This window comes from Rhea pennata, chromosome 7 (assembly GCF_028389875.1).
Source record: "Rhea pennata isolate bPtePen1 chromosome 7, bPtePen1.pri, whole genome shotgun sequence".
NCBI lineage: Eukaryota > Metazoa > Chordata > Aves > Rheiformes > Rheidae > Rhea > Rhea pennata.
This window is the reverse complement of record NC_084669.1, coordinates 5,100,276-5,125,207: the sequence shown is the minus strand read 5'-3', so window position 1 is coordinate 5,125,207 and position 24,932 is coordinate 5,100,276. Positions and strand designations below refer to the sequence as shown.

Here is a 24,932-nt window from a genome sequence, read left to right as displayed (position 1 = left end):
GGATAAAGGATACCTTTAATAAAGTAAAACATGCTTTGAAGGATATATATCCTTATGACTTAAGAAACTTCTTGGGAGCACACATCAGTCTTGAACGAGAAAGAAGTGTTTCCTCCACACTGAAGGAAATGCTGAATTTTGCTACCAAAGGAGTACTATTCCCGCAATGCCCTGATCTGCCCCAGTCAGGGAAGCCAGACTAGAATTTCTCTTGCAAACATGTTACTTCCTGAGCTGTGCTAACATTTGGGTGAGTGCAAAGAAAGCCTAAGTGCCCAGGTCACCCCCAAGGAAGTCAGGAGAGGGACTCCTCTCCAGCTGCCCCATGAATGGGACCAAGCCCAGAGTGGTGCTTCTCACGCCGTGGCTACATCAGATTGGCGCATCGCCACATTACTCACAAGCACAAATTTGATCAGGATTAGTTGTGGGCACACAACCACATTGCAGTTGAATGATCCACAGTATGCGCTCTGGAGCTTATGCCAGCTTTGTGCTTTCATACTGTCTCTGCCAGCTGCAGAAGGACATATGATAACTGACCTGGCATAAAGCCTGGCAGTGCCAAAGTAATCTGTGAAAAATGTTGAACCTATCTGAAACTACCAAATGACCTTATGCTGGTTCTGTACTCTGTGTCATGGAGCTGAAGCACTTTTGAATTTGCACCAGGAACCATAGGAATCTAGATCCACTATGTTGAATCTTGGCCTCTGCATCATTCAGAACCATGAGGCTTACTCCTCTAATGTTAAGTATTACATTTTTAGATGCTATTGCCCAGATTTACAACTGCAGAGTTATTCTTCCTTATTAAAAGCCTTGTCTACTCAGGAAAAAGAAGACAGGCCATGATTTGAATGAGATCTTTATCATTCTAAGACAGATACTACTCTGTTTTAATTTTCAGTAAAAGCATCACCAACGTTTATATTGAGTAACCAAGGTGAGTAAAGCTGAAAAGGGAAGAAAGGACTGGAATTGGGATTCTTGCTGCTTGTCAGCTCAGCCTCCTTATGCTGGCTGACAGGGCTGCAAGGAGAAATGTAGAGTGCCCATTACAGAGGTATTCTCCAGCACGGGAAGCTTTAGACACAGCTACGTTGGAAGGGTTTGCCAAAGCTAGAGTTTTGCAAAATACTTTGTGATCTCACTGTAACTGCACAAAAGCCTCTCAGAGACTGTATCTTAGCTTGTTGCTCTAGCATTTTGAGTTGTTACGGTGAAGTACAATCTTAAGATTCCAGGTAAAAGTACAAATGAGAATAATTCCAAATAATCTGCTTTGCTATGCACTATAGTATCTAATAAAAATGTAAGTGATCTCTGTAATATAGTGCAGAGTGAAAAATTAAATAGATTATCTCATTACATCTGTTTCACATTCTATGTGCTTCAACAGAGTATCACTTTTTCTATCAATTGTTTGTTTTTACACTACTGTATACTTTCATGTGTAAATCTCAAACCCTTCACAGGGTAGGTATATATTATTAAACAGTATTTGGCGAAGGAAAGGCATAGGGAAGCTGTGAGTGCCCAGCATCAAAAGCTGTCTGTAACAGTGCCAGAAAGTGAATTTACGTGTCCTGACTATGTATCATAATCAGTAGACCATTAAAACATTATATGCTGACTTTCTCTCAGGTATTCTATTGCTAAGTGTAGTAACAGTAAGATACAAAACAACATTCTGAGTTGAGCAAGTGAATGCAACAACAATAAAAGCTGAAAGCCCTCCGGGCAATTTGCATATATTTCAGTGTGGAATACGCCCTTTTCTGAAGAAGATTAAGCTTTCATCTTTTAAGCTTTGGAAAGAAAGAAATAAGTCTTCAACTGAAGAAAGCATTTTCAAACTTTCTATTACAGGGACACTGTATTTTAAGGAAAACTGTCACACACAAGGAAAACTAAACCACAATGACTCTCGGCTAAAATAGGAAAAGATAAAAAAAAGGACTTTTTGTTTTTCAGTAATAAGCATGATATCTAAAAAATGATGGAAGAAAATTAGAAAGGCACCGTTTGATAGAAACTGAAAAATCCCCATATGTTGTTTCATCTGTTATCATGCACATAGGAATAACTGCAACATAAAAATATTAAACTCCTAGCGCTAATGAACTCAAAGTGTTTAACATAAGATTTTCAGGAAAATAAATTACTTAACTCAGAAGACTGAGAAATTACTTGATCATTGTGTATTAGTACTTAGATATAGCAGCTACATCAGAGAGTTTTTCTAGCGTAGTAACAAATGAGTAACGATACCCAATGACTGGCAGCTGAAACAGAATGAATTCAGTCTCTATATGAGATTCAATTTCCAAGCTTTGTGGATATAATTTCACCAGAAGAGATGAAGTTTTAACTATCGCTTAGAGGCTTTAAAATGCATATTTTAAATATGCTTTAAAGCACCCTCTGAATTAAACTCTCTGCTTATATGTGCAAAATATAAGGGTTTATAGTCAGGGGAGACAGAGTGGTCTCTTTCAGCCTTGCCCTCTGTGAACTGATTAATGCTTCTGTCCATTTTCTTCCTTGGGGAGCCATGGAGGTAAGAACTTTGTCTGCATTTCCCTCAAGGTGCTCATTTTTGCTGTGAGGCAGTGATTACAGTAAAACCTCACTCTTCAGAGCTTTAGCTGATTACCTGAAGGGATCAAGAGGGAGTTTTTTCTTCACTATCCGTTAGCTAGTGATAGAGATGAGGATTATTTTTCGTTATCTTCTCAAGCTTCAGAAATTGTCCATAACTGGAGATAAATGATAGTGTATTCTGAGGCAGAAAAGAAAATCTTGTTTCTTAGATAGTATCTTGCTCACATATTTGAGGTCACAGTGATTAGCAAATCTGAGATACAAAGGGTGTTTTTTCCCAAGGTCATTTTGACAGGAACCTTTAGGAACTTTTGTTTATTTCTAAGTTATTGAGAATAATTTGATTGTTGTAATAATGTAATCAATTCCATGCCACTGCAGAAAATTCAAGTCATTGGTCCTTTATGATAAAATCTAATGACTGAAAAGCTTTCCTTGGATGCTACCATTGAGGTGGTTAGCTGAAACGCGATAGGCTGTAACACAGGAGGGCTCAGCACAGTACCAATCTCAGCTGATCATAACCTCTAAGAAAAGCAGTCCTGTTGATTTCAATAACACTACTTTTGAAATAGTGCACAGGAGACCTATTGAATGTAGATGAAATTTGCAATATTGAATCCATAATAAAAGAAATAGTGAGAGCATTTTTCTGAGGACTTTGTAATTCACTGACCAGGCTTCTTCCTGTTTTACACTGTAACATAACTGTTAGTTTTAACAAAACCGTTTTGTCTAATGCAGAATAATTTCTTTATAGCAATGAAGTGAGGTTTTGTTCATAGATCTTTATTTCAGTATATGTAATTTCGGTATATGTAATATGTAATTGCTGAACTTCCGCTGCTGGATAAAATAATCCATCATGAAAATACAATTAGAAAAGTTAAGAAACATAATATTTTGGCACTGTTGAAAATTTCTGTTTCATTGCCAGGACATGTGATACATATGCATATATACATATGTATATATGTGTGTGTGTGTGCCCATATATATACATATATATGTATATATGTACATATATATATATGTGTGTGTGTGAATATATTACTCCTTTTAGTATCAATAACTGTATGTTCTACTAAAAGTTATCATAATTTCTGAAATAAACACTTCAAACTCAAAGCATACATTGTATTACAGTACATTGCATTACAGTTAAACAAATGGATAACAGTGTGGTATATGTGTAAATTAAATATAAGGAAAATATAGGAAATTATATTAATATAATAGATTTTTTTTTAATACAGAAGTACTATATAGATCAGTGTGTACATCATACCATTATTTTACTGTTCTGACTGCAAGGTGATCCAAAGGAAGTGGCAAAATTTATGCAGCTCTTAAGTTGTCATGACTTGGGTTGGGACTCACTCAGGTGAATATGGGGGTTTAATGGCTTTTAATGGTACAAGCAGGCGGGAGCATTCACTCATACTGTCTGACTGATCTCACTTGCAAGTCATCAATAACATGACTTGAGCTAAATGGAATGGTACTGCAGTAAAAAGATGTAACATCAGAATGAGATGTTCCAGCACGCTTCCCTTGAAAGCTGTAATTTCTTTCCTCTTGTCAAAAACAGCCACGTGTAAAAGTGGAAAGCAGTATTTAGACCAGTCTTACTACTTTGACCTTTGTGAGAATGATATATGTCTGGATTTCAATAAATCTGCCTCACCAAAGTGTAGTGTTTGAATCTATTTACTAAGTATCAGAGCTTTAATCATAAAGCTGTTTGTTTGAGGCTCGCTACTCTCCTCAGCCCAAAGAGTGGAAGTGACGGAGATAACAAACTTTCTTTACCTACAATAAATGCTCACAAGCCAGATGAATTGACGTAATAACGGTGGAGTGACTCAAGGATACATAACTGCTTCAGAGAATGGAATGGGCAGACCTTTACCTGCTATTACATGGCAATTCTCCTTCCAAGTGAAACAAAAGTCTGCTCTAAGCAAAGATGACAGTTAAAACAGGAGTTTAGAGAGTAACACAATCCTGAAAAACAGGAAAGGAGCACTGAAGATCTACAGCTGGAATAAAAACATCAAAGAAGGAAAAACTGTGAGCTTAGAAAATAAAAGTGCATATGGTTCTATTTCTGTCAGTCCATCTGCTTATTCTTATGGGTACATAATAACTTAGGCCACTATTTATTATTGATTTTATTTTGAGTAGCTGGAATCCCAGTAAGATTTTACATCCAAACACTCCTTCCATTTCAATGACAAGAATCGCAAACCACTTCTGAGTAAAAGATCAGTACAAAAGGAGTCTGTCAATATTTTTTCACAAGCATGAAGACTGCTGTTAAACTACCAGCCAGCTTTTGAAGACTATGAATAGAGACAGCTGGAGAGGAAATAAGTGCCTGTCTTACAATTCTGCTGGAATATACTGGGCTCTGAGCCAATTTCTAAATTGAAGTCAATAGCATTGCATACATAAGCCAGAGCAGACTTTACTCTCAAAATTTTCTAGAAGTTTCTGAGTAGGTAAAAAAAATAGATTCTATCCTTCCTAATCTTTGCACATATACTTGATGTTGCAAAAGAAATGGAAAATATCGATGTGTGATATAATCACTTTGTATCTGAAGTTTACCTGTTTACTTTGAGACTACAATTTCTTTTAGACATTAAATTTGCATACTTCATAGAAAAGAATCATGAAAATATTGAATGGTTTCTAGGTCAATAAGCTCAACTGATCTCTAAGTAATAGGTGTACCAGCAGTGTACTGTACTATACCATAACACTAGCACAATCAGGAGCCTCCTACCGAAAGGAAGTCTTGCTTTAAACAGAGGAGTTAGAGATTAGCATATTTAGGTTTCTGTACACATGGGGTGGTCTTTGACATCAAAGATTGATACTTAAACAGTTTAGTGTGGAGATACACCCTGTTGTGACCACCTGCACAATGAGTGTAATTCATGAAGGAAAAGCATCTTTGCCTTCATTGCTCTTGCTCTCTTCTGATGCTTTACAATCACAACGTGAAAACAAAGGGAAAAGTTAAAGGACTTATTAAAAACTGTGGGCTTGGGCTCAGCCCCACTGCGCTCAAACAGCTAAGTTCAGAGCCTCTGCACTTCAGGGATCAGGTGCTGCATGAGTACTTTTTCTCATGGCCAAAATCCCAAACAAGAATCACTAGATATAACTTTTGCATCATGCAGTCCTGAAGGGCACCAAGTAGCTTTTACCACTCTGAATCTAAATATAAGCAGAAGTGAACCAGGTAATTATTTTCACAGTGTTCACTATACAACATTACTCTCACACCCAAATGAAGTCACTGCAAGTTGTTGGTGATCACCACCATGGCAAAATACAGTGATCTCCACCTGTCTAGCCAAGAGCAGAGCTTCCCTAAATTGAAAGATCTTTTAAAGCAGCCTTTGTTATCTCAGAGAGATAACAGCACCTGGAAGAATGATGGCAGAGGTTCCCCACTAACAAAGTGAGCCTGACCAATGCAGTACATTATAGACGGGATGAAGCCACCCTGCTGGACCTGCACTAGCATTGTGCAGGATCAGTCTGGTGCATCTGTACAATACCCACAGAAACTGAGAAGGACATGTCCTCAGCCCCGTGGTATGCAGGGAGGAAGGAGTAAGCAGCAGTCCCAATGAAATGGGGAGAGAAAAAGATAAACTCAGTGATTATGTCAACAGGAGCAATGATTACTCAATGAAGTCTGAGTTATTATCATAATAGTTCATGTTTATTTTACAGTAAGGTATACAGACTCCCAATGGACTTGTACCCATTGGATTAAATATTCACAAACAAGAAAATGCTGAGCAAGGGATGAACTTGTTTTAAATCAGCATAATGATATTGACTTCAAGGATCTGATGCTAGTCACAGACTTGAAGGCTTTTTATTATTGACCACTTGTTACCAAATTTATGGTAAGCACAAAGATCAATATACACATTTTCTAGATACAGCCGAAAAATAACACATTTCAGTAAAGCAGTTAGCCATAGCTATGAAAATATTTTCTTAAATGTTACACAGATGAAATATAAATGGCTTATAGTCAGTTTTAAAAGCATTCTGAAGTCTACATGTCTAGGGAGAGGATATGTGCAAACAGAACTATATGCTGGGTACAGAGAGATGGGTGTAGATGACAACTGGCTGTTCCATGTTATGCTCATTCACAGATGAGCTCTTTATCTCTCATTTACCAAAAACAGAATGTCCATATACATATTCCGGTACTTTTGTGGTGAGTGCAATTGATAGAAGGCATGTGGTTATTTGAAAGTTTGTATCTCAGCTTAAGCAAAGACATGTCTTTATATACATGATAGTCTCCTCACCAGATCATAAATATCTGAAGAGACATGATTTCTGAAAATGAAGACTACAATGGTCTTTCATCATGGAAAACATGCTATCCAAAATAAGAGGCTTCCTGACAGATTCCAATACAATATATACCCCTCTTCTAAATGTAATCTTTTTTTTCCTTTCCTAAGTCTCATTATCACAATATGTTCTGTTATTCAACATTTCATTCAGAGGTTGGAGAAAGTATTTGAAAGTTAAGACATATTAAACTGTAGATTTCTATGCAGTTTTCATTCTGCACATGCATTATGAAATGGCTTTTGATTGCACAGCCTCCTATCATTTTGCAAAAGACCTTCTCCATGCACAGTGCAATGGCAGGCCATATCCTGTAGTCCTTTTACAAACTAACACAATCACGATAGTTCTGTGAGTACTAGAAATGTCAAATCAGGTCCTAAGCGGGGGAGGGACAGCATCAAGCTGGCTACTGTCTATTGTCTTACATTAACTCCAGTAAACCACTGTTAAGTAAAAATCATCAAAAATGTATGAATAATTGTGAATGGAGTACAGACTGAAAAGCTTCTGGCTCACACAGCTGTAGAGTGTGTGACCTATAAAGGATTTGATAGGAAAAAGTTACTGCAGGAATTGTAAAGCATTGTTCATAGCTGACTCCAACTTTGATTGTTGTACTCTCATTACAGCTTTTGTTTCACAGTAAAGTACAGTTATTAAATGCCAGCTTGGAACAAAGATGTATTTACATTGAAGGACTGAGTTCAAATAAATTCTATTTTTGGAAATGTCACTGCTTTAAGTTAGAGAAAAGATTTTCTTTATTACTATTTTGAAAAACACTACATATTTTAGTATAAATTTACTATGTGCACAGAACATAAATAATTTGCCATTAAAATGGTTAAAACCATTCCTGGACATTTTTATAGGCCACTATGAGCACAGTTGCCGATGGCTGCAAAAAGCTGTCTGAACTGATAAACCTTCTGTAAGAAGACAAGTATGGAGGAATAGCTCCATACTTTCAAGCTGTTCATTCTTTTCTTCAGATCTCTCTCCATTAAATTTAATACCAAAATAAATTAACTGAATGTTCAAAAAAATCCACAGAAAAATGTTATAAGCATTATAACAAGTATTTGTGTAATTTCTGATGGTTGACGCTTTACCCTGTGTATGGCTTGTATGTTAATCTTATGTTATAAATATTGAAAACAGTGCAAATCTTAGATCCATGAACTCTTGGACTCCCACAGACGGGTCCAAAATGCATGGAAGTCAGTAAGCTGTACACTATTGCATCTGATGCTGAAGTCTTGCATATTCCTTGCCTCAATTCCCCCCTCACAAAACGGTGTCAATATTATGTATAGCATTTTTAAGCACAGGAGGCACAGACTGCTGATTTTTGTCATGTAAAAGCAATCTCTCTCTTGTGATTCTAATCCGCATGTGTTGCTGGCCACAAAACTAAACATATGTTGCATATCACCTCCCTGTGCTCCATAATTAATTTAAATAGGTGGTTTACCTCTTTAGAGGATGGAGGATTGTATTCACTGCCCTTTAAAAGACAAAAAAGTGTATTTACAGTACTAGATAGTGTGGCAACTACTGGTTGCTCCATATGAGTTAAGCTGAAGAACATGGGAAAAAAAAGATCTAGGAAATTAAATTTCTTACTGTTTGCTAAATTACAAAATCCATTTCTTAAAATGAACTTGATTATCATTTATTAAATATTTGGACAGTTCATTCAGTGTAGCAATTTGATCTAGCTGAGCCTTCTAGGTGCAAGGAATATCTGAGCACTTGTTTTACTTTCATGAACTTGGGGAGTTTAATTTTTGACCTCTTGCAATTGGCAGCCCTGGATCTGTTAGCACACTACCCGGCACACTGCGGTGCTGCTGAGGTGTTTGCCCACGAGCAGCCATCTGACTCCAGCGACAGCACCGCTGCGGGGGTTTTGTCCCAGCTGGGCACCATTTTATTTGACCAGGAAATCACCAGCAGGATTTTAACTGTACTATATCTAAGTGGATACAAATAATTTGTATCTTTTCGCAGCGTTAGACTTAGGGAATGGGTAGCAAATGTTGAAAATAACTCCAGAAGCAAGGCACTCTAGATTTATGGGAGTGCTAAAGCGCCGAGTGGACGAACTTTGGCGGGACACTGCGCACCCCAGCGAACGTCCGTACCTGGCCGCCTTTCCGATCCTTACCGGGGCCGCAGGGGCACCCTCCAGCCGGCGCACACCACCAGCCGTCCGCCCGCCGCAGCACCCGCGCACAGGACGACGGCGGCGGCGGCGGCGGCGGCGGCGCCGCGCGACGCGGGCGGGCTCCCGCCGCGCCGGGCCCGGCCGCAGCGGCCTCCGGGTGCCCATGGGCGCCGCGGCCGGGCCGCGGCCGGGGACTGCAACTCCCGCCATGCACTGCGCCGCCCGGCCGCCGCCGCACTACATATCCCAGGAGGCCCCGCGGCGGGGCCGCTCGTGCGCTGCGTGGAGCCGCCCGGGGCGGGGCTGTGGCGCATGCGCGCGGCGGGGCGGGGTCTTCGGCGGTGTCGCCGCGGCTGGCGGTGGGGGAAGCGGTAAAGTTTCTTCGGAGGGGGCAGGGGGGGGACAGGGCCGCCCGCCGCGCCGCGTTGCGCAGTGCCGTGCCGCGCCGCTGGCCGGGGGCGCGGCGGGAGGTGGCGGTCCCCGCGCGGCAAGGCTCTCCTCGCGGGGGCACCCCGGACCTGCCCTGGAGTCCGGTAAGTGCCTCGGCCCGGGCCGGGGGCGGCGGGGCTGGGGCCGGGGCGGCGGGGCGGGCCGGCCCGCTCCGGTCCCGTCTGGCCCGCTCCGGCCCGGCCCGGCCCGGCGGGGGAAGTACCTCTGTTATTTTCTTTCTTCCTGTCTTCCTTGATGTTTGACCAGGCAAGACACTATCCTTTCCCTCCGACGCCCCTGCCTTTGTGTGGCTCCCCGTGTCACAACGGTTTCGTGCCTCCTTTCCTCTCCCTTCTCTCTCTCTCTCTCTCTCTCTTTTTTTTTCTCTCTCCCCCTTCTTTTTCTCCTGAAATCACTGCCTGAGTGTGGGGGCTCTCCTAGGGCTTTCGCCGTCCGGGAGGAGTGTATAGGAGGTGGCGGTGTAATTACCCCGCTGCGCATTTAGGGCTCTGTCACGTCCCCGGGGGTAAGAGGATGATCTCATTACCCGTATTTTTTTTCCCCCTCTTCTTCTTCTTCTCAACTTCGGTGTTTGAGCATGATGGGAAGGAGCGATCTTATCTGGGCAGAGCCGTGCAGTGATGGTGCCTGGGAGGGCGTGGGCTCCCGGAGCGCCCTGGCTGCCAGCTTGTGCCGCTGCCTGTCCGGCCCGCGCTTGGTGCTGGAGGGGAGCTGCTCCTGGCTGTGACAGCTAACACCTTGTGGCTAGTTTTATTTTTTCTGTTCAGAAGACGCTAGTTCTGGGGAGGGCCTGCTTTAGAAAACTGTTCTCTAGTGTGCTTGCAATACAAACCTGCACTTCCGAGTTGGTTTTCCAGCTTGGCTGCAACCTGCGCTGCTTATTTAATGAAGCAACGTGTCTTTAAATGGGTAGCTGGACTATAAGTAAATGTTAAGCTGTAATTAATTTTATCATATTTACAACTTTCAGCAAGTGTGAAATTCCTAGCATGCATTTGATAGCTTATTAGCTTATCGGACAGACTTTACTATATGTATTCTGCAGTTCCCACAGGTGTAATTAATGTATAACCTTTATAAACGGTATTATGTTATTGCATAAAGTCTTTGCCTAGTAATTTTAGAAGGACAGCATTTTCTGTTTGGGGAACAGGCTGCTATTTTTGAAGCCCCTGTTTCTTAAAAATTTTATGCCTAACTTTCACTGATCACCACACTAGTGAAATCAATAAACAGAACAGTTTACCTCCAAGTGAGAAAAAGGTTTAGATATTAATTTGTTAGGCAGAGCATTATGGAAATAAGGCTATTGCTTATCTGAGAGAAAAGCTGAGAGAGTAATTTCCTTAGCTTCTTAAGATCTAGATTTCTTCATGGTTCACCCTCTTACAAAAGCATAGTACTTTGAAAGAGGTTGTGAGGTTCTTCTCCTTATAGTAAATTGAGCTGCATCTGCTTTTTTGTTGCCTACAAATTGCATACGTTACACTGGAAGATGGAGCCATATTTGATCGCACAATTTGGGCCTATGAGATTTCAGGAATAACTTTGCACTATTGAATTACTGAATCCTGTAGGGTTGTTGATGGGTGGTGTTTTCTTTTTTTGCGGGGGGAAGGGATGTTTTTTGTTCCTGTACTTTTTTCTTTTTTTTTCTTTATCCACTTCCTTTCTATACACTTAAGCTATGTTCACTATGAAGCAACACAAACACAATCTTTACTGAAAGGGAGCTGTGGTATCTTCAGCTGGTTACTGTACAATGGGTTCATTTTTCTGCCCATTTTAATAGACTTACTATGCTGCACTTCTAAGGCTGGTCTTTCTTCTTTTCTATACCTGAGTTTTGAAAATTATTATGAAAGTAATGAAGTATTACATCAGTTTACTTCAAAACTGAGTTTTAAATGAATTCCGTAGTCCTTGAGAATGTCTTACTCTAAATTCCAAGAGGTATAGGAAGAATTCTTTCTTTAAGTTATATCATTTGTTCTCTTGAAGCTCCATCATGGATAAATTCACAAGGCACCCACTGCAATCTAGTGAGTCTTAATAATGGGTTTTGAACAGTGGGTTTGCCTTTTAAGTCCCTGCAGTTTATAGCTTTTCACTAAGTCTACTTCTGGATTTTTTTTTGACAGATTTACACGAGTAACAGTATGTAAAATTCGGTCAAGTCTATAAAAATAATGAACTGTAGAAGTCCTCTTTTTCTTGTTTGTCATACAAGTAAGTGTTAAAAGACTAACACTTCAGGTCAGTTAAAAGTAAAACGAAATGTCTCTTGATAAATGCTTCTCTTAGCTTGCTTGATATTTGGAGGGGAGCCTTATAATTTGAGGACAAATAAGCATTGGTGCTGCAGAAAGTGGTAATTCAATAAATGGTACTATTCTTTGTGTTACATAATTGGGTTAATACTCAGCATGATATCAGTGAGTACTGGACTGCAGGAGACAACTTTACATAAAATATAAAACTTCTTGTGAATCCCTTATGTTCTGCATGAAGTTATTAAAAATTACTATTTTACTTTGTTAGTGTAAAAATGTTAATTCCTGATTAAAAATAGTTTAAAATTTTTCTTCGTCTTTACAATTTAATGGATTACATACCTATAGTACAGAATATTAACCATTGTTATGAATTACAAAAGTGGAAGAAAATGATATGCGACTAACAACTATACTGTAGTATTTGAATGTTTCAGAAGAGTAGATGCTTCTGTGTAAATTAAAGAATGAGAGAGAAAAGTCTGTAGACAGCTTCTTTTTGTTTAGAGTGTTTTCTTCCTTTAAAAAAAAAAAAAAGTAATTTTGATTTGGGGAAGAACTGTAATTGGGAAAAGAAACAGTGTATAAAGAAAACTGAAAGCATCTTAATGCTTTTTCCTCTTCCTTCTCTCTCCTTGTATTTGTCCTTTCTCAGGAGTAGGAAATTAGAGTAGGCAGAAAGAACTGGGAATAGAGAAGGAGCATATATTAGGGAAATTACTTGAATGCAAGAAAAAGCTTTTTTTTTTTTTTTTTTTTGTAGTAATTGTGACTTATTTCGAAAGGCAAGGAGGCAGGAGTAATAAAGGCTGATGGTATGTCAGAATGTTAACATAAAGGAAAAGAAGTGAAAAGTCAGTTTTTATTGACCGTAACAAATTAGAACTTTAGGACATTTGGGAAATGCGAACAGATACGCACTTATAATGCAGCCTCCAGTAGAGTGTTGGACATAGCCCAAACTGCTAGGCCTGTGAAATTCTTAATCTGTTTTAGTAGTTTTAGAATTCCATCAGTGTCTTTAGTCATAAGTGTCCTTGGTTATTAGAACTGACAGCTATCATAGTAAATGTAGTTCCTTCAAAATGCAGCAAACCAGAAGCAGTGGAGTGAGTGCATCATAAAACTGAAAGGTTTCCTAGCATGTGGAGGTGTACACTTTCCCATACCAGCTGTATGTCAGTGTTTGACTTAACAATAGCTTGTGAAGCAGGAGAAAGTGTCTTTTTTGCAATTTTTTTTTCTTGATAATTAAGAGCAATAGAAAATGTTCTTGGAAAATATTTCCTGGTGCTTGGAGCCAAATAAATCTTCATGCAGTTGTATAATTGCATGAAAATAGAGGATAACAACTTATCGATCTTTAGTAACAGAGTATGGAAATATAGGAAACTAACATAAGAAATAGTTTACAAAGTGGAGAAATAGATGTCACTAAGAAACAAATTATGGAAGAAATACAGCAGTCAGTACTCTTTTACTCTTTTGTTGTTGTTTTTTGTTTAAATACAGCATGACATGTCTGAAAATGTTGCTCTCAGTGCTTTTTAAAATTATATTATGAACATGAATATCAATTCTGGTAAATTTATCAGATGTGTAGAAATTAGTTTATTTTTAAAAAAACTGCTGGAGAGATCAGAGAAATAAGTGTAAGTTGTTCAAGTTATGCTTTCGTGGGTAAAATGACTGAAATAAATTGGAATGAGAGATATTGGTGAGCTATTTCAAAGCTGTTAAACTTTGAAGCAAAGAGCATTTTCTACTCCTATACTGATCTCTGAAATCAAGGTTTGAAAAATCTGTTAAATTTTTTTTTTTTTTAAGTCTGCGATCCTCTTGCTACATGCTGTAGAACTACTTTGTGAGTGTTTGGATGCATATTTGTATATTGGCAATTTTATAAATAACACCTTCCTGTTAGTGCTAGGTAAAGCAACAGGATTTTGTTACTGTAAAGGAAGGAAGCTTGGTTCATTGTCTCAGTGCTAGGCAGTGTTTTCTCCCTCTAGGGACATGCAGAAGCATCTAGAATGTGTAGGTGTTTCTTTAATCTTGGAGAAGGAACTTTCTGGTGCAGAACTGTATGAGCTACGTACTTTTAACAGATGTTATCTGCACAAGGAGGGAGTTGTAGGTCTGGTAGACATCTGTGGCATTCAACAGTTTAAACAGTTTTCAGGTTTGAACATATGCCTTTGCCTTGAAAATCTGAATAGTTTCAGGTATTTTATGTAGAAGAAAGGTGGTTCAGTGGTGAAGTTGCTGTGCTGGGACTTGGGAAACAGGTTCAGCTCACTACCTTGCCAAAAGCTGCTTGTGTGGCCTGGGACAAGTTGCTTCTCTGTCCCTCAGTTCTCATATTGAAACTGCAGAATAATAGAAGCTTTCTACATCACAAAATGTTACAAGGATAAGTCAGTCGGAGATTTTGATATATTCAGATATGGTAGTAATATGTGGCATATAGTTACCTCCTCAGGTCATGAGGGAGAGGTTGAAGTGACTGCACGAGTTAACAGCTAAGGTAAATTCTGTACTGAGGGAATAAAGTCAGAAAAAGCAGATAAGAGTTTTGACGGAAAACATCTTGAATTAGCCGAAAGAGATTTTTTTAAAAAACATTAAGAGTACTGCACTATTTACTTGTTTTAAAAAAGTATTGAAATGATTAAAAAAATAGGCAAAATTTTTCTTTGTATGAAGATCCTGTCACACACACAACAATAGCAAGCTGTGTTTGTTCCTGTTCTCTTCTTTGTTTTCATTTTGAGCTAAGCATTACATCTGAATCTTTAAGCTGTCAATTTTGTTTGTTGATTCTATTGGAACGATTGTCAAAATCTCTTAAACTCGATCAGATTTATTGACCTTTCATTTGAAAGAGTGTAAGGAGAAATCAACTTTTCCCACACCCATCCCCTGAGGGGAAAAAAAAAGAATTTGAAGGCACTGCTTAGAAGTAGTTGCAGTAGCTTTATATAGCTAAAAGTATCTGGAATTAAGAATCTTCCTGTTGGAAATGTGAAATGGTATTGCCACTGCTGTAATCTGAAAGTATAGACTAGGAAGCAATTACCAGGCTTTGCAAACACGAGTTTCCATTGTTGAGAGTCTACGCCTCCAGGAGCAATCTTTCCATACTGAACAAGATATATGTGAAAAAACTTGCACCTCAAAATAATTACGTATTACCAGTGTGCTCTTAATGGTTGCTTTGGTCCCCTATACGTTTACATCCCATGTCCAAGAAAGTATCTTGTTCAAACTCGTTCACTAGTGACTTAAGTGTTCCGCTTTCAAGCACCAGAACAGTTACATGTCAAGTTTGTTATGAGTGAGCAATCCTCTTAAAACTGCACTTCAAAGGATGTTGTTAAATGTATTGGTTAACTCCTTAAGGAGGTTTATAATAACAAATGGAAACTTATATTGTACTGACAATTCATTTGGCAAATTATTTTTCATAGCTACTAGTGTCAGTACTAGTATGCGTGCTAGTGGCACAAGGTTAAACGGGGAGTGCTTTAAGGATGTTCTATTGCTTCAGAAACGTTCCTGCTTAGTAATGACTTCAAACTTTGGTTATATTTTTTTTTCCCCTCGGAGTATGTGTGTGTGTTGTGAATCAAGTTTGCTTTAAGTGTTAAGTGACTTCTTTATTTATACTGTATTCATACCCAGATATTGGTGACCTGATTTTTGAGGTAGATGGAAAAGATTCGTTTGGTTGATCTGTTTGTTCGCTTCATGGGGGAAGACTGCAGGTTAGTATGTTGAAAGTTGGCCTGTTGCACATTCATAGTAGTTCAGGATTTCCAGGCATGCTGTTTCACTTACACAGGACTTCTGATTCTTCTTTAGTGTTTGTCTTGCTGTATGTGGATCAGACATCAATCCTGTTAAGCATCAGGCTCCTGATGCTTAACCAGGTAGTATTGGGATTACTCTGTAGGTGGAGTACTGTTATTCTCCATACTCATAGTAATTCACTCTTTGAGAAAGCTATCTTTGTACAGAAAAATTACGGTACAATAAACCCAATGTTTGTGTCATTGAATGAACAGAGGGTAAGGAAGAAGATCAAACAATGTATTCATCTGAGATTGTTCTTTTCATTATTTGATACTTCAAATGAACTGAAAAATCAGTTATTTATACTGTTCTAGTTAAAATCTGCAGTTGGTTACTAGCATTTAAAGCATGCCGTATGCTGAGCTCATTGTAGACAAAAATTTTTAAATGTTGTCTTACTCTTGTGTTCAGATGGCTTGTAATATATGATGCTGCTAATAAATATATCCATGCTGCTATTTTTTTTTAACACGGTAAGAGTATTCTATGAAGGTATTTTCAAATTTCCTAGCTAAGCCTTTTGATTTTTTGCATACTGCATAGGAAAAAGATGCATGCTTGTATTGCACTGTATAACTGGAAATGGATAACACTGGCTTAGAAATTGCTGGTAAACATTTTACTGTATTTTTAATCAGCATAACCCTTTTTGCATATTGAGCTTTCTTGGGTGAGAAGCTCCATCAGGATCTGCAGTTTGATGGAAGTAGATTTGGTTCTTCAAAGTCATTGGGGTGCTTTTGAGAATTATTTTGAGAATTATTGTTACCTTTTTATGTTTGAATATAAGCTTTGGTTAAATTTGAAATAGCTAGCAGTGTATTTAACCAGAATTCTCAAAGTGGTTGGTCTAAATGAAAATTAATGGTAATTGCATATTTAAATAATGTTTTATTGATAACAATATTTTGAAATGGAAAGATTCTGGTTGACTAATAAGTAAGAAAATAATATATGCATATTCCCTGCTTAGTTTTAAGGTATTCCTAGTTCCGTTGATGTTTACAAGTACCTAATTTGGCATATTTGGGGTCTTAAATACAGCATTTATTTAAAATTTTGAAGTGTCCCATAATAACATTAAAAATACTTGGGATAATAAAAAATAAAATCCAAACTTGCATTATTAAACACTTCCACTGGTCTGTAAATTTATATGAGCAAGCTTTTAAAGGCTTATTTTAAAAAACCTTAAGTCAAAGTGAGTTAGTATAACTATCTGTTTTTAACAGTTGTACTCGTGCTGTCTCTTTGCTTATATCTCATTTTTGGTAACTTAGTATTGTTTAGACTTGATAGGGAGTGATGAGAACTGTACAGCTGACTTCTGTGTGTGTTTTCCTTTTTAAGGTTTGTGATCCTGTTCTTCCGTTATCTTTTGACTTTTTAATCTATTGATTTTTGGGCTGGCTTATCCACCATAGGTTACTGATATATAAGTTTCAAGAGTGCCTCTGGTTATGGCTTCATTTTATAGGATGCTGGTTTTATTGAGTTTACTCAATGGCATTTACAGGGAAAATTGAAGTACTTGTTTTAGGTAAGCAGAAACCATTAACAGATGAAGCAGTGTTGCCCTTTGTTTTGGCTCTCTTGATGCACAAAAGAGAACTTTCCTTATTTTCCTCATTTCTTGGTATTGCATAGCTTTGAGCATACTACTGCAGATAATTTAACCTGAAAAAAAGAAATTAATTTCAGAGCATGAAACTTCATTTGCAGAAGTTCCTGCAGAAAGTTTTGCGCAAATTTCAGTCCATTCCATTATGGAACTTGCAGATCAGTATTTGAAATAGGCTGGCAAATGAAAGATTCAGGTAAGTTATGAACGTTTATCTTAGAACTCTGTTTCTCTAAAATGTACTGAAATTTTCACCTGGACTACAGTAGTGTCACCTCTGTCTAACCCAAAGATGTAGAGCACATGAATTGATATCATTGTTCATGGTGAATTACTGCAGCTTTCTAGCAAGCAATGTGGAAAATCTTAACTGCAAGAGTAGTAGGAAGTGGGAAGGCGGTCTGGGTTAATTAACTACATGCATCTTCTTCATGATTATTTTCATGTTGGTTGTTTCCTACTTCAGTTTGAGTCAACTTTTCTTTCATTGGTGTATTACTATACCAGGGCCTAAGGGCAGTTAGAGACTTTGCTGAAGTCAATTTGTACCAAAATAAGGTATGTTGAACTACATACTTTGATCGTATTTCTGTTTGAAAATGTACTTTATTTTTATTATAAATGTTGGTTATGTGCAAGTATTTAAAAGTGCCTATGATTAATACTCTGGGTTTTGAGAGAGAGATTGTATGGGATAAAATGATAGAAATTGACTCATTGAGGTATACTGGAAAAGAGAAGAATAGCTGGCTATCCTGTTTTCAAAAATTCTTCCTGGAAAACATGATTAAATGTGTTTTGAAGACAGAATGAAGACTGAATAATAAGACTTGAGTGTAGACCACTTCACAGTTATTAGATGATTCATCAGTGTGAATGATGCTTCTATTCTGTGGCTTGGTTTGGTTTGAGGTTGGATTAGATGTTGGGAAGGGGTGTATTGTTTGACATGCCTTCTAGCCACCTTGAACAGGGATAGGAGAGGTCAGTTCTACTAATACTTATAGAGCTTAATTATTATTATTTTTATTTTGAAGAGTAGTATCTTATACTTAGGAATTCTCTCCCAAATGAATACTGGCTTTTTATAGTTGTTTTTTCTTTATTCTTCTCCATTTTTGAAGAAGGAATTTAATTTTAGTGGTCAGTGTTTTCTGGAGGTTTCTAGTTCTCATCTGCAGATATAGTTAAAATGTTGTGACTAGCTTGCAGATGTATCAAGCAAAGCAAAATTCTGTCTTCTGTTTAATGGGCTCTTACAATATCCTTTGTGTCCTGTAGATCAGAAACTAAACCATGAAGGGTGATTGGGAAATGCTCAGCTTGCTATTTTAAAATAGCCAATCCCAAAATATCTTCAAACATCATCTGAATTGTCCAGATTCTCCCTCCAACTCCTGGATTACTGTTTTTCTGTCTTGTTTTGGGCTCTCTTCAGGATCTGGTGGATCTGAGAGCTCTGAAAAATGAGCAAGGCTGTTGACTCTGGACTTAAATTATGTGTACAGTGTTCTGCATCTGTACTGAGATGTTTTCGGGGGTTGAAAATGAAGAAACTTGTAAACAGCTGTCTCAGATTTGCATGGCTTATTTTCAGAGGGTTTTGTGAACTATTTGTCTCACTTTTTTTCTCCCCTCTATTTCCCCCATTTATTTTGTCCTAAAAGTGTGTAAGGAAGAAAGCCTTAATTGCTGTATTTTTCAAGGTACAAGCAGGGCATGTACCTTCATCCCTTACCCATGGGATTCAGTAAATGGAGCCTCCAGTAAACGAGAGAACCAACTGGAGAGTTGTGATTTACAGCAGGAAGCTGGCAGTAATTGCATAGGCAAAAACTGAGAGTACTTAACAATTAAACCGTCCCTGGAGCTGCAGGAAGGAGTGGAGGAGATTGCTGAGGATACTATTTACCTTCACTGTGTAGTGAGAGAGCGAGTTTAAATAGTAGAACCTAACGAGGAAGAGGGGAGGGATGGTGGATGGGCATGACTCATAGTATTATTTTATATTTATTAAATATAGTTTTATAAATGTTCATCATTTCAGAGGTGAGTGACTAAGGTATTAATGTATTTCTTAATCATCTTAGATAACTTATCTCAATAATAGGCTTTTTTTTTTTTTTTTTTGAATTAAGTCTAAAGTTCACAATATTCATAATCAAACAGCAGGAAGAACAAATGTCAGTCTACATACAAAAATGGAATTAGTGATAAATATACACAGATTGTTGAGGAAAATGCATGTAAAATAAAACTAGAAGGCATTAAGAAGTAGTGACTGTCTCACCTTATTTCATAGTTAAGCTTTTATATAGGAAGTGCAAAGTCTATTTTGGACCCAAGAACTGCATGATCTTATTTATCTGGAGTTCCACTGACCCTCAACAGGCCTCTGCAATGGATCAGTGCTCTCTGCCTGCTTTGTGTAAAATTATTAGCTCTCAAAGGAGAAATTGGGCTATAGAACTGTGAGCATTGCATGCTATTTTAATACTCCTGCAAAGACTTTGTACTTGCAGATATGGAGGAAGCAGTGAAACCATAAAGGAGGAGCGGAGGTGAACTCAAGAGCAGATGCTGGTGTGAAACTAAAAATAGAAATTAACGTAGGCGACTTGAAACAGTTTGTGTTGTAAGAGGTGAAACTGGATGCTTGCATGCCTCTTCAGGTTCTAGTTGCAGAATCACACATTTATAAATGCATTATAAACTGAGCAGAGGTGATCTGTGCTTTCGAGTTATAGTGACTCCAGTAGGCCAACCTTCTGTTTGTGAGGTGGTCCCTAAATATTGAGGCATGTTAATATATACACATGTTAGCATAATCTGCAGGAAAAACAGTAACGAGGAGAAACGTGAGAGAAGTTGGGCTGAGGTATGTACCTACTTAAATTAGTACATTGCCACTGGAAACAGGGATGTAAGATTCCTAAAATAAATGACACGTCCTGTTTGGACTATAACACAACCCTCGGAGGTGAAATTTGAAGAAGGTGAAAGTTTTTTGAATTCTTATATGTGAATGTCAATAAATACTACAAAATGGGATTTCAAAAATATTTCAGCTTCTGGTTGAACCAAGAGAAGCACAGCGTTTCCTTTCTAAGAACTCATCTTTTTTTAGTAACGGACTCCAAAAGTGGGCAAAGGATTTCTTATATTGCTCTGTGGTTTTCGTTTCTGCTGCAGATGTGTGTAATTAAGTGCTGTAGAGCATGTTTTGGACTTGGAGGTTTTCATATTGCAATCCTCTGAAATAATATTTTCATGAGCATTAAAGTATATCTATGTAAAATAGCATCCATATTCTGAAGAACGCTTCAAGGCAAAATTCTAGTGAGTGGACAAATTGGTGGTCTTTCTTCCACACAAATTTCCTATATAAACTGAGGAATTGACACTGAAGTTTTGTAATTCTTTCAACAAAAATCTTATAAGTAGCAGGCTAATAATTGTGTCTGTTGCTTTTCTTATCCAACTGGAGTTGCTGGGAAGGGTATCATAATGGTGGTTTCATCATATGTATTGAGTTTCTTTAGTAACTGGAAGAAAGTCAAAAATCGATCTTATGTGGATCACTAAATCGTGATTTGTTAATAAAAGCTGAGTAGAATTGCTGATAATTTACGATGGATTCTTGCTAGTATGTAATATGATAAAAGCAGTTTTTAAAACTGAAATGATTGCATGATTTCACATTTGATTTTAATTTTATAGTGTTTGAATTCTTGTTCTTTAAAGAGTGTCACTAGTCTAAATAATTGTATGATGAATTTTGAACTAATCTGGAGAAAAAAAATCAGTTAAAACTTTTAAAAATTAACTTCTCGTCCATCCTGGATTTTCATTAAAGGAAAGAAGGAACTGAAAATAGTATTTTATAGGCTAAAAGTCACCTGATAGTACTTCAAAATATCTAAATGGATTTTCTTTTTCTTTCCTTTTTTTTTTTTTTTTTTTTTTTGTGAAAATTGGTTTGACAAATCAAAGAAAGTTTGGGAATTTTGGATTTTTGCCCTGAAAAAAATTGAAACTTGGGAGTAGCTTGACTTCAGTAGAGTTATGCTCAAAATGGAATGTTACATGATGTGTTTGTGTTTTTGTTTAAGATAGGAGTTCCTGTAAGGAAAAGTATTTTGAAAAATTATACTGGTTTTATTCAGCAGTTCTTGATGGGCTTTTATTTTGTTCAGAAACAAGTTTTAAGTTTTTTCTTGTTTCATGTTCTTCACATCTGCAGAGAACACTCTGCTTCAGCCTGCTTAAACAGGAAACCAACCACCAATATCTGCTTTTTATGGGCACAGGATTTTTCTAGGTTTTACATACTCTTAATGTTAAGCTGAAATTGTGTCCAGGAAGTTCTGTATATTTTGTTGAGGGACCACATGGGATGATTTAGAACAATACTGGTTAATGACAGTGTTGTTGGTTTTTCTTATTTAAATTAAATCGTGTGTGCTCTGCCAATTTAGAGGTATAGCTTAGGGAACAAACACCTTTAAGCTTGCCCCTAGCTACATTTATATTTAGAGAATGAACCACGAACCAGAGTCTGAATTACTAATGAATGTTAGTAACAGTTATGACATTGTCTTAAGAGTGCTCAAGTGTGTTTTTACTGTTAGTTATAACCATAACTCAGTTGTAATGTCTTGTACTTGTGATAATTAAGTTGAGGAACGCAGTAAGGAAATCTAGATTACCTTAATAAATTTCGTTACTTTACTGAAGATCAAACCTATGCCTTCAAAGTTCTAAACCATCACTGCATACCTTAAACATGCAGCAGATTCCTTTGCCTTTTGTGGCGGAAAAGAATGGATCGGTCACCTGTTTAATGAACAGTTTATACACATTGAGTATCATTTCAGCTATATGGAAAATCTTGTATCTCAAACAGAAGTTTAACCTTGTTAAATGAATATATTTTTTAATTAAAGACTATATATGCATTAAATATGCATTAAAATGTATATAAACTGCATATAAACTTAGAATTTAACTCTTTATATTTAAAAGACCTGATTTCTTGTAACAGTTTATCAGTATGATATTGCAGTCTCTTCAACTTTCTGTAAATAATTATTGCTGAATTAGATTTGCTAGATGTGACCCTAATGCCAAACGCAGGATACCAGAGACTTGAACTGGCATCAGTAAATTAATTGGTGTTGGGCACCAAAAAGGTTAGTAATTACAGGCTGAATTAACTGACTCAAAGTTGGTTGCTAGAACGTTTTCTAGTAGGATGTTGGAATGATGCTAATAAACTGTTTCTCAAAGTGGATGAAGCTAGGTTTGAACAGTAATCTTGAGGAATTAGTGATTAAAAAATAACAGGTGGTTGTAGATATATGCATATATCTACATATATGTATATCTGATTCTCCCCCTCCCTCAAATAAATAATTTAAAATGTATTTAGCAGTACATCATCTTTTGTTATGTTGCCTCAATATGTAGATACAGCTAGTCATCAGGTATTTGCCTGTTTTATATATATAAAGACACACACACATATATAAAGCACCGTTACCATCAGGTAACATTAAGCAAGAAAATAGTAAAGGCAGACAATTTCAATAAATTTTAAAATGAAGTTTTGACATTACATAGTGCATGCTGGAAACTTATGATAAGAGTTTGAAGTGCTTAAACCTTCTGTGTCTGACATTAATAATATTTTGGGGTAGATAATATCTCTGAGTTTTGTAATGAAATGTAAAGAAGACTGAATTGTTTCTGTCCTGCTCCAATAAAGATTTGCATCAGCTTGCTTTTTATTGCTTTAAATATTGTTTTACTGACATTTTTAAATTAATGTGGAAATCTGCTTCTGGTGTTATGAGCTGACTTTTAAGGTAAAACAATTGTCCCTTAAGATAAAAGGAAGCAAAAAATAATGCAATAACCACTGGTAAGGAGGAGCCAGGGAAAGGTGCAGTGGGCAATATGGGAGCCAGGTGGTCAGCAGTACAATTTCCTTAAACAAAAAGCTTAGTAGAACACATCAACATTAAAGATTAAATTTTGGACTAATGAGTGCATTTAATCTGTCACTTGCTGTGCATGTAATTTGATATTTATTTAATGTGTAAGGATGATAGAAATGTGTGGTTTTACTGTTGTTAGACCTGAAGTTCTTTTTGGAGGAGAATTGTTTCTAAAAGTATTTCTGTTGAACGTGCTTAAGCAGAATTTGAAAAATCTTGTCAGACAGAGCTGCTGACAAAGATCCTTTCTTGACCATAAAAGGCAATGTTCAAAATAAGATGTATAAGCCTAGCATTAGCTAGATTTTGTGCAAATTGTGAAAGAGAATTTTTGGTTATTTTCTGCTGATCTTGCTAAAACTAATAGTTTTGTTTTTCTACTAATATTTACTACTTTTATCATTGCATTTAGGGTATCAGATACCCTAAATATGTTGCAAAGAAATAATTCTAAAATGTCTAACAGTTTAGTAGTGATGGGGGAAACATTCAGCTTCATTTACTCTTCTGTAGTAAATGTAGTTCAAGCTGCTAGTTGAAACTATTCAAAATGTAGCATTTAGGTACAGAACAGCTTTAAAATTAATAACAGGAAATTTTGGTTAATTTTCATGCTTTCTGTTCTGCAGTGTAATGTTCAGGGTCAGAAATGCCTTATGTGGATCGTCAGAATCGCATTTGTGGTTTCCTAGATATTGAAGAAAATGAGAACAGTGGGAAGTTTCTGCGGCGGTACTTCATTCTGGACACACGAGAAGATAGTCTGGTGTGGTACATGGATAACCCACAGGTGAGATGTTCTTGGCAATAGTTTTTTAGCTTCTAAGAACTTCAACTTTCTTCTTAAGTAAACCCATTAAATACCTGGAAATTGGTTTTTGTATTAGTTTTATGAATCAAGAAGCTTTAAAAAATGTTATATAAGTGAAATCACTGTAAATCATTCTCCTTTACTAATATGTACAGTCCTTTCTATAAAGAATATAATTTGTATTTCTGCTTAATACTTTTCCACTTACCAGTAAGACTGGAAAATACTTTTCCAGTAGTAGTAAAACATTTAAAAACGACTCTGGGATCAATAAATTGCCAGTATCTGAACCCAAGCATTGACATAAAAGACCTGGCCATATTTATTTTGTTTTCCATTTAGTACCTCGAACTTACGTTGCAGGTTCTTGCAAACAATACGTACTACTATATCATATAACCAGATGAGCCTGAATCACCTGCTAGTTTCACTACACAGATCTCTTAATTCAGCTTTAACCTTGTGTGGAAGTATGTAGTTTCCTTTATGCTACTTGGGTCAGTTGATTGTTTCGTGTTACTTTACCTCACAGGGTAAGTCATCAAAAAGCAATTCTCATGATGCTTGCAATTTTAATACAACCTGAATGTTATATGAATGAGGAAAACTTATACCCATCATGTTGGAGAGCATCCTTATATCAAAGTTATTTTTACAATATACACAGTATCAATATGTTTTCTAGTGTAGGAGAAAATAAATAATTGCCTGAGGTTTTGATACTGACAAAGTGAAAGCATAGCAT

The 24,932-nt window shown here is 37.2% G+C and overlaps 1 protein-coding gene and 1 long non-coding RNA gene across 10 annotated transcripts in view; one reads left to right on the top strand and one right to left on the bottom strand.

Moving 5' to 3' along the window:
• The window catches only part of LOC134143048 (uncharacterized), a 60,030-nt gene extending 50,793 nt beyond the window's left edge, over positions 1 to 9,237 (bottom strand). For both annotated transcript variants that reach the window (XR_009959017.1, XR_009959018.1), the window contains exon 1: positions 9,156 to 9,237. This is a non-coding gene — a long non-coding RNA (uncharacterized LOC134143048). The remainder of the gene's footprint in view (positions 1 to 9,155) is intronic.
• A 383-nt stretch (positions 9,238 to 9,620) lies between these two features.
• PLEKHA1 (pleckstrin homology domain containing A1) overlaps positions 9,621 to 24,932 on the top strand; it is a 38,722-nt gene continuing 23,410 nt past the window's right edge. For 7 of the 8 annotated variants that reach the window (XR_009958965.1, XR_009958964.1, XM_062580338.1 and 4 more), the window contains exons 1-2: positions 9,621 to 9,711; positions 24,006 to 24,166. Coding sequence is in view for 6 of the 8 variants with exons in the window: in XM_062580338.1 (XP_062436322.1) it covers positions 24,026 to 24,166 (141 nt within the window). In the remaining 2 variants the exon portion in view is untranslated. Of the gene's footprint in view, positions 9,712 to 24,005; positions 24,167 to 24,932 lie in introns of those variants that run through there. The other variant, XM_062580344.1, reaches the window with a different exon arrangement.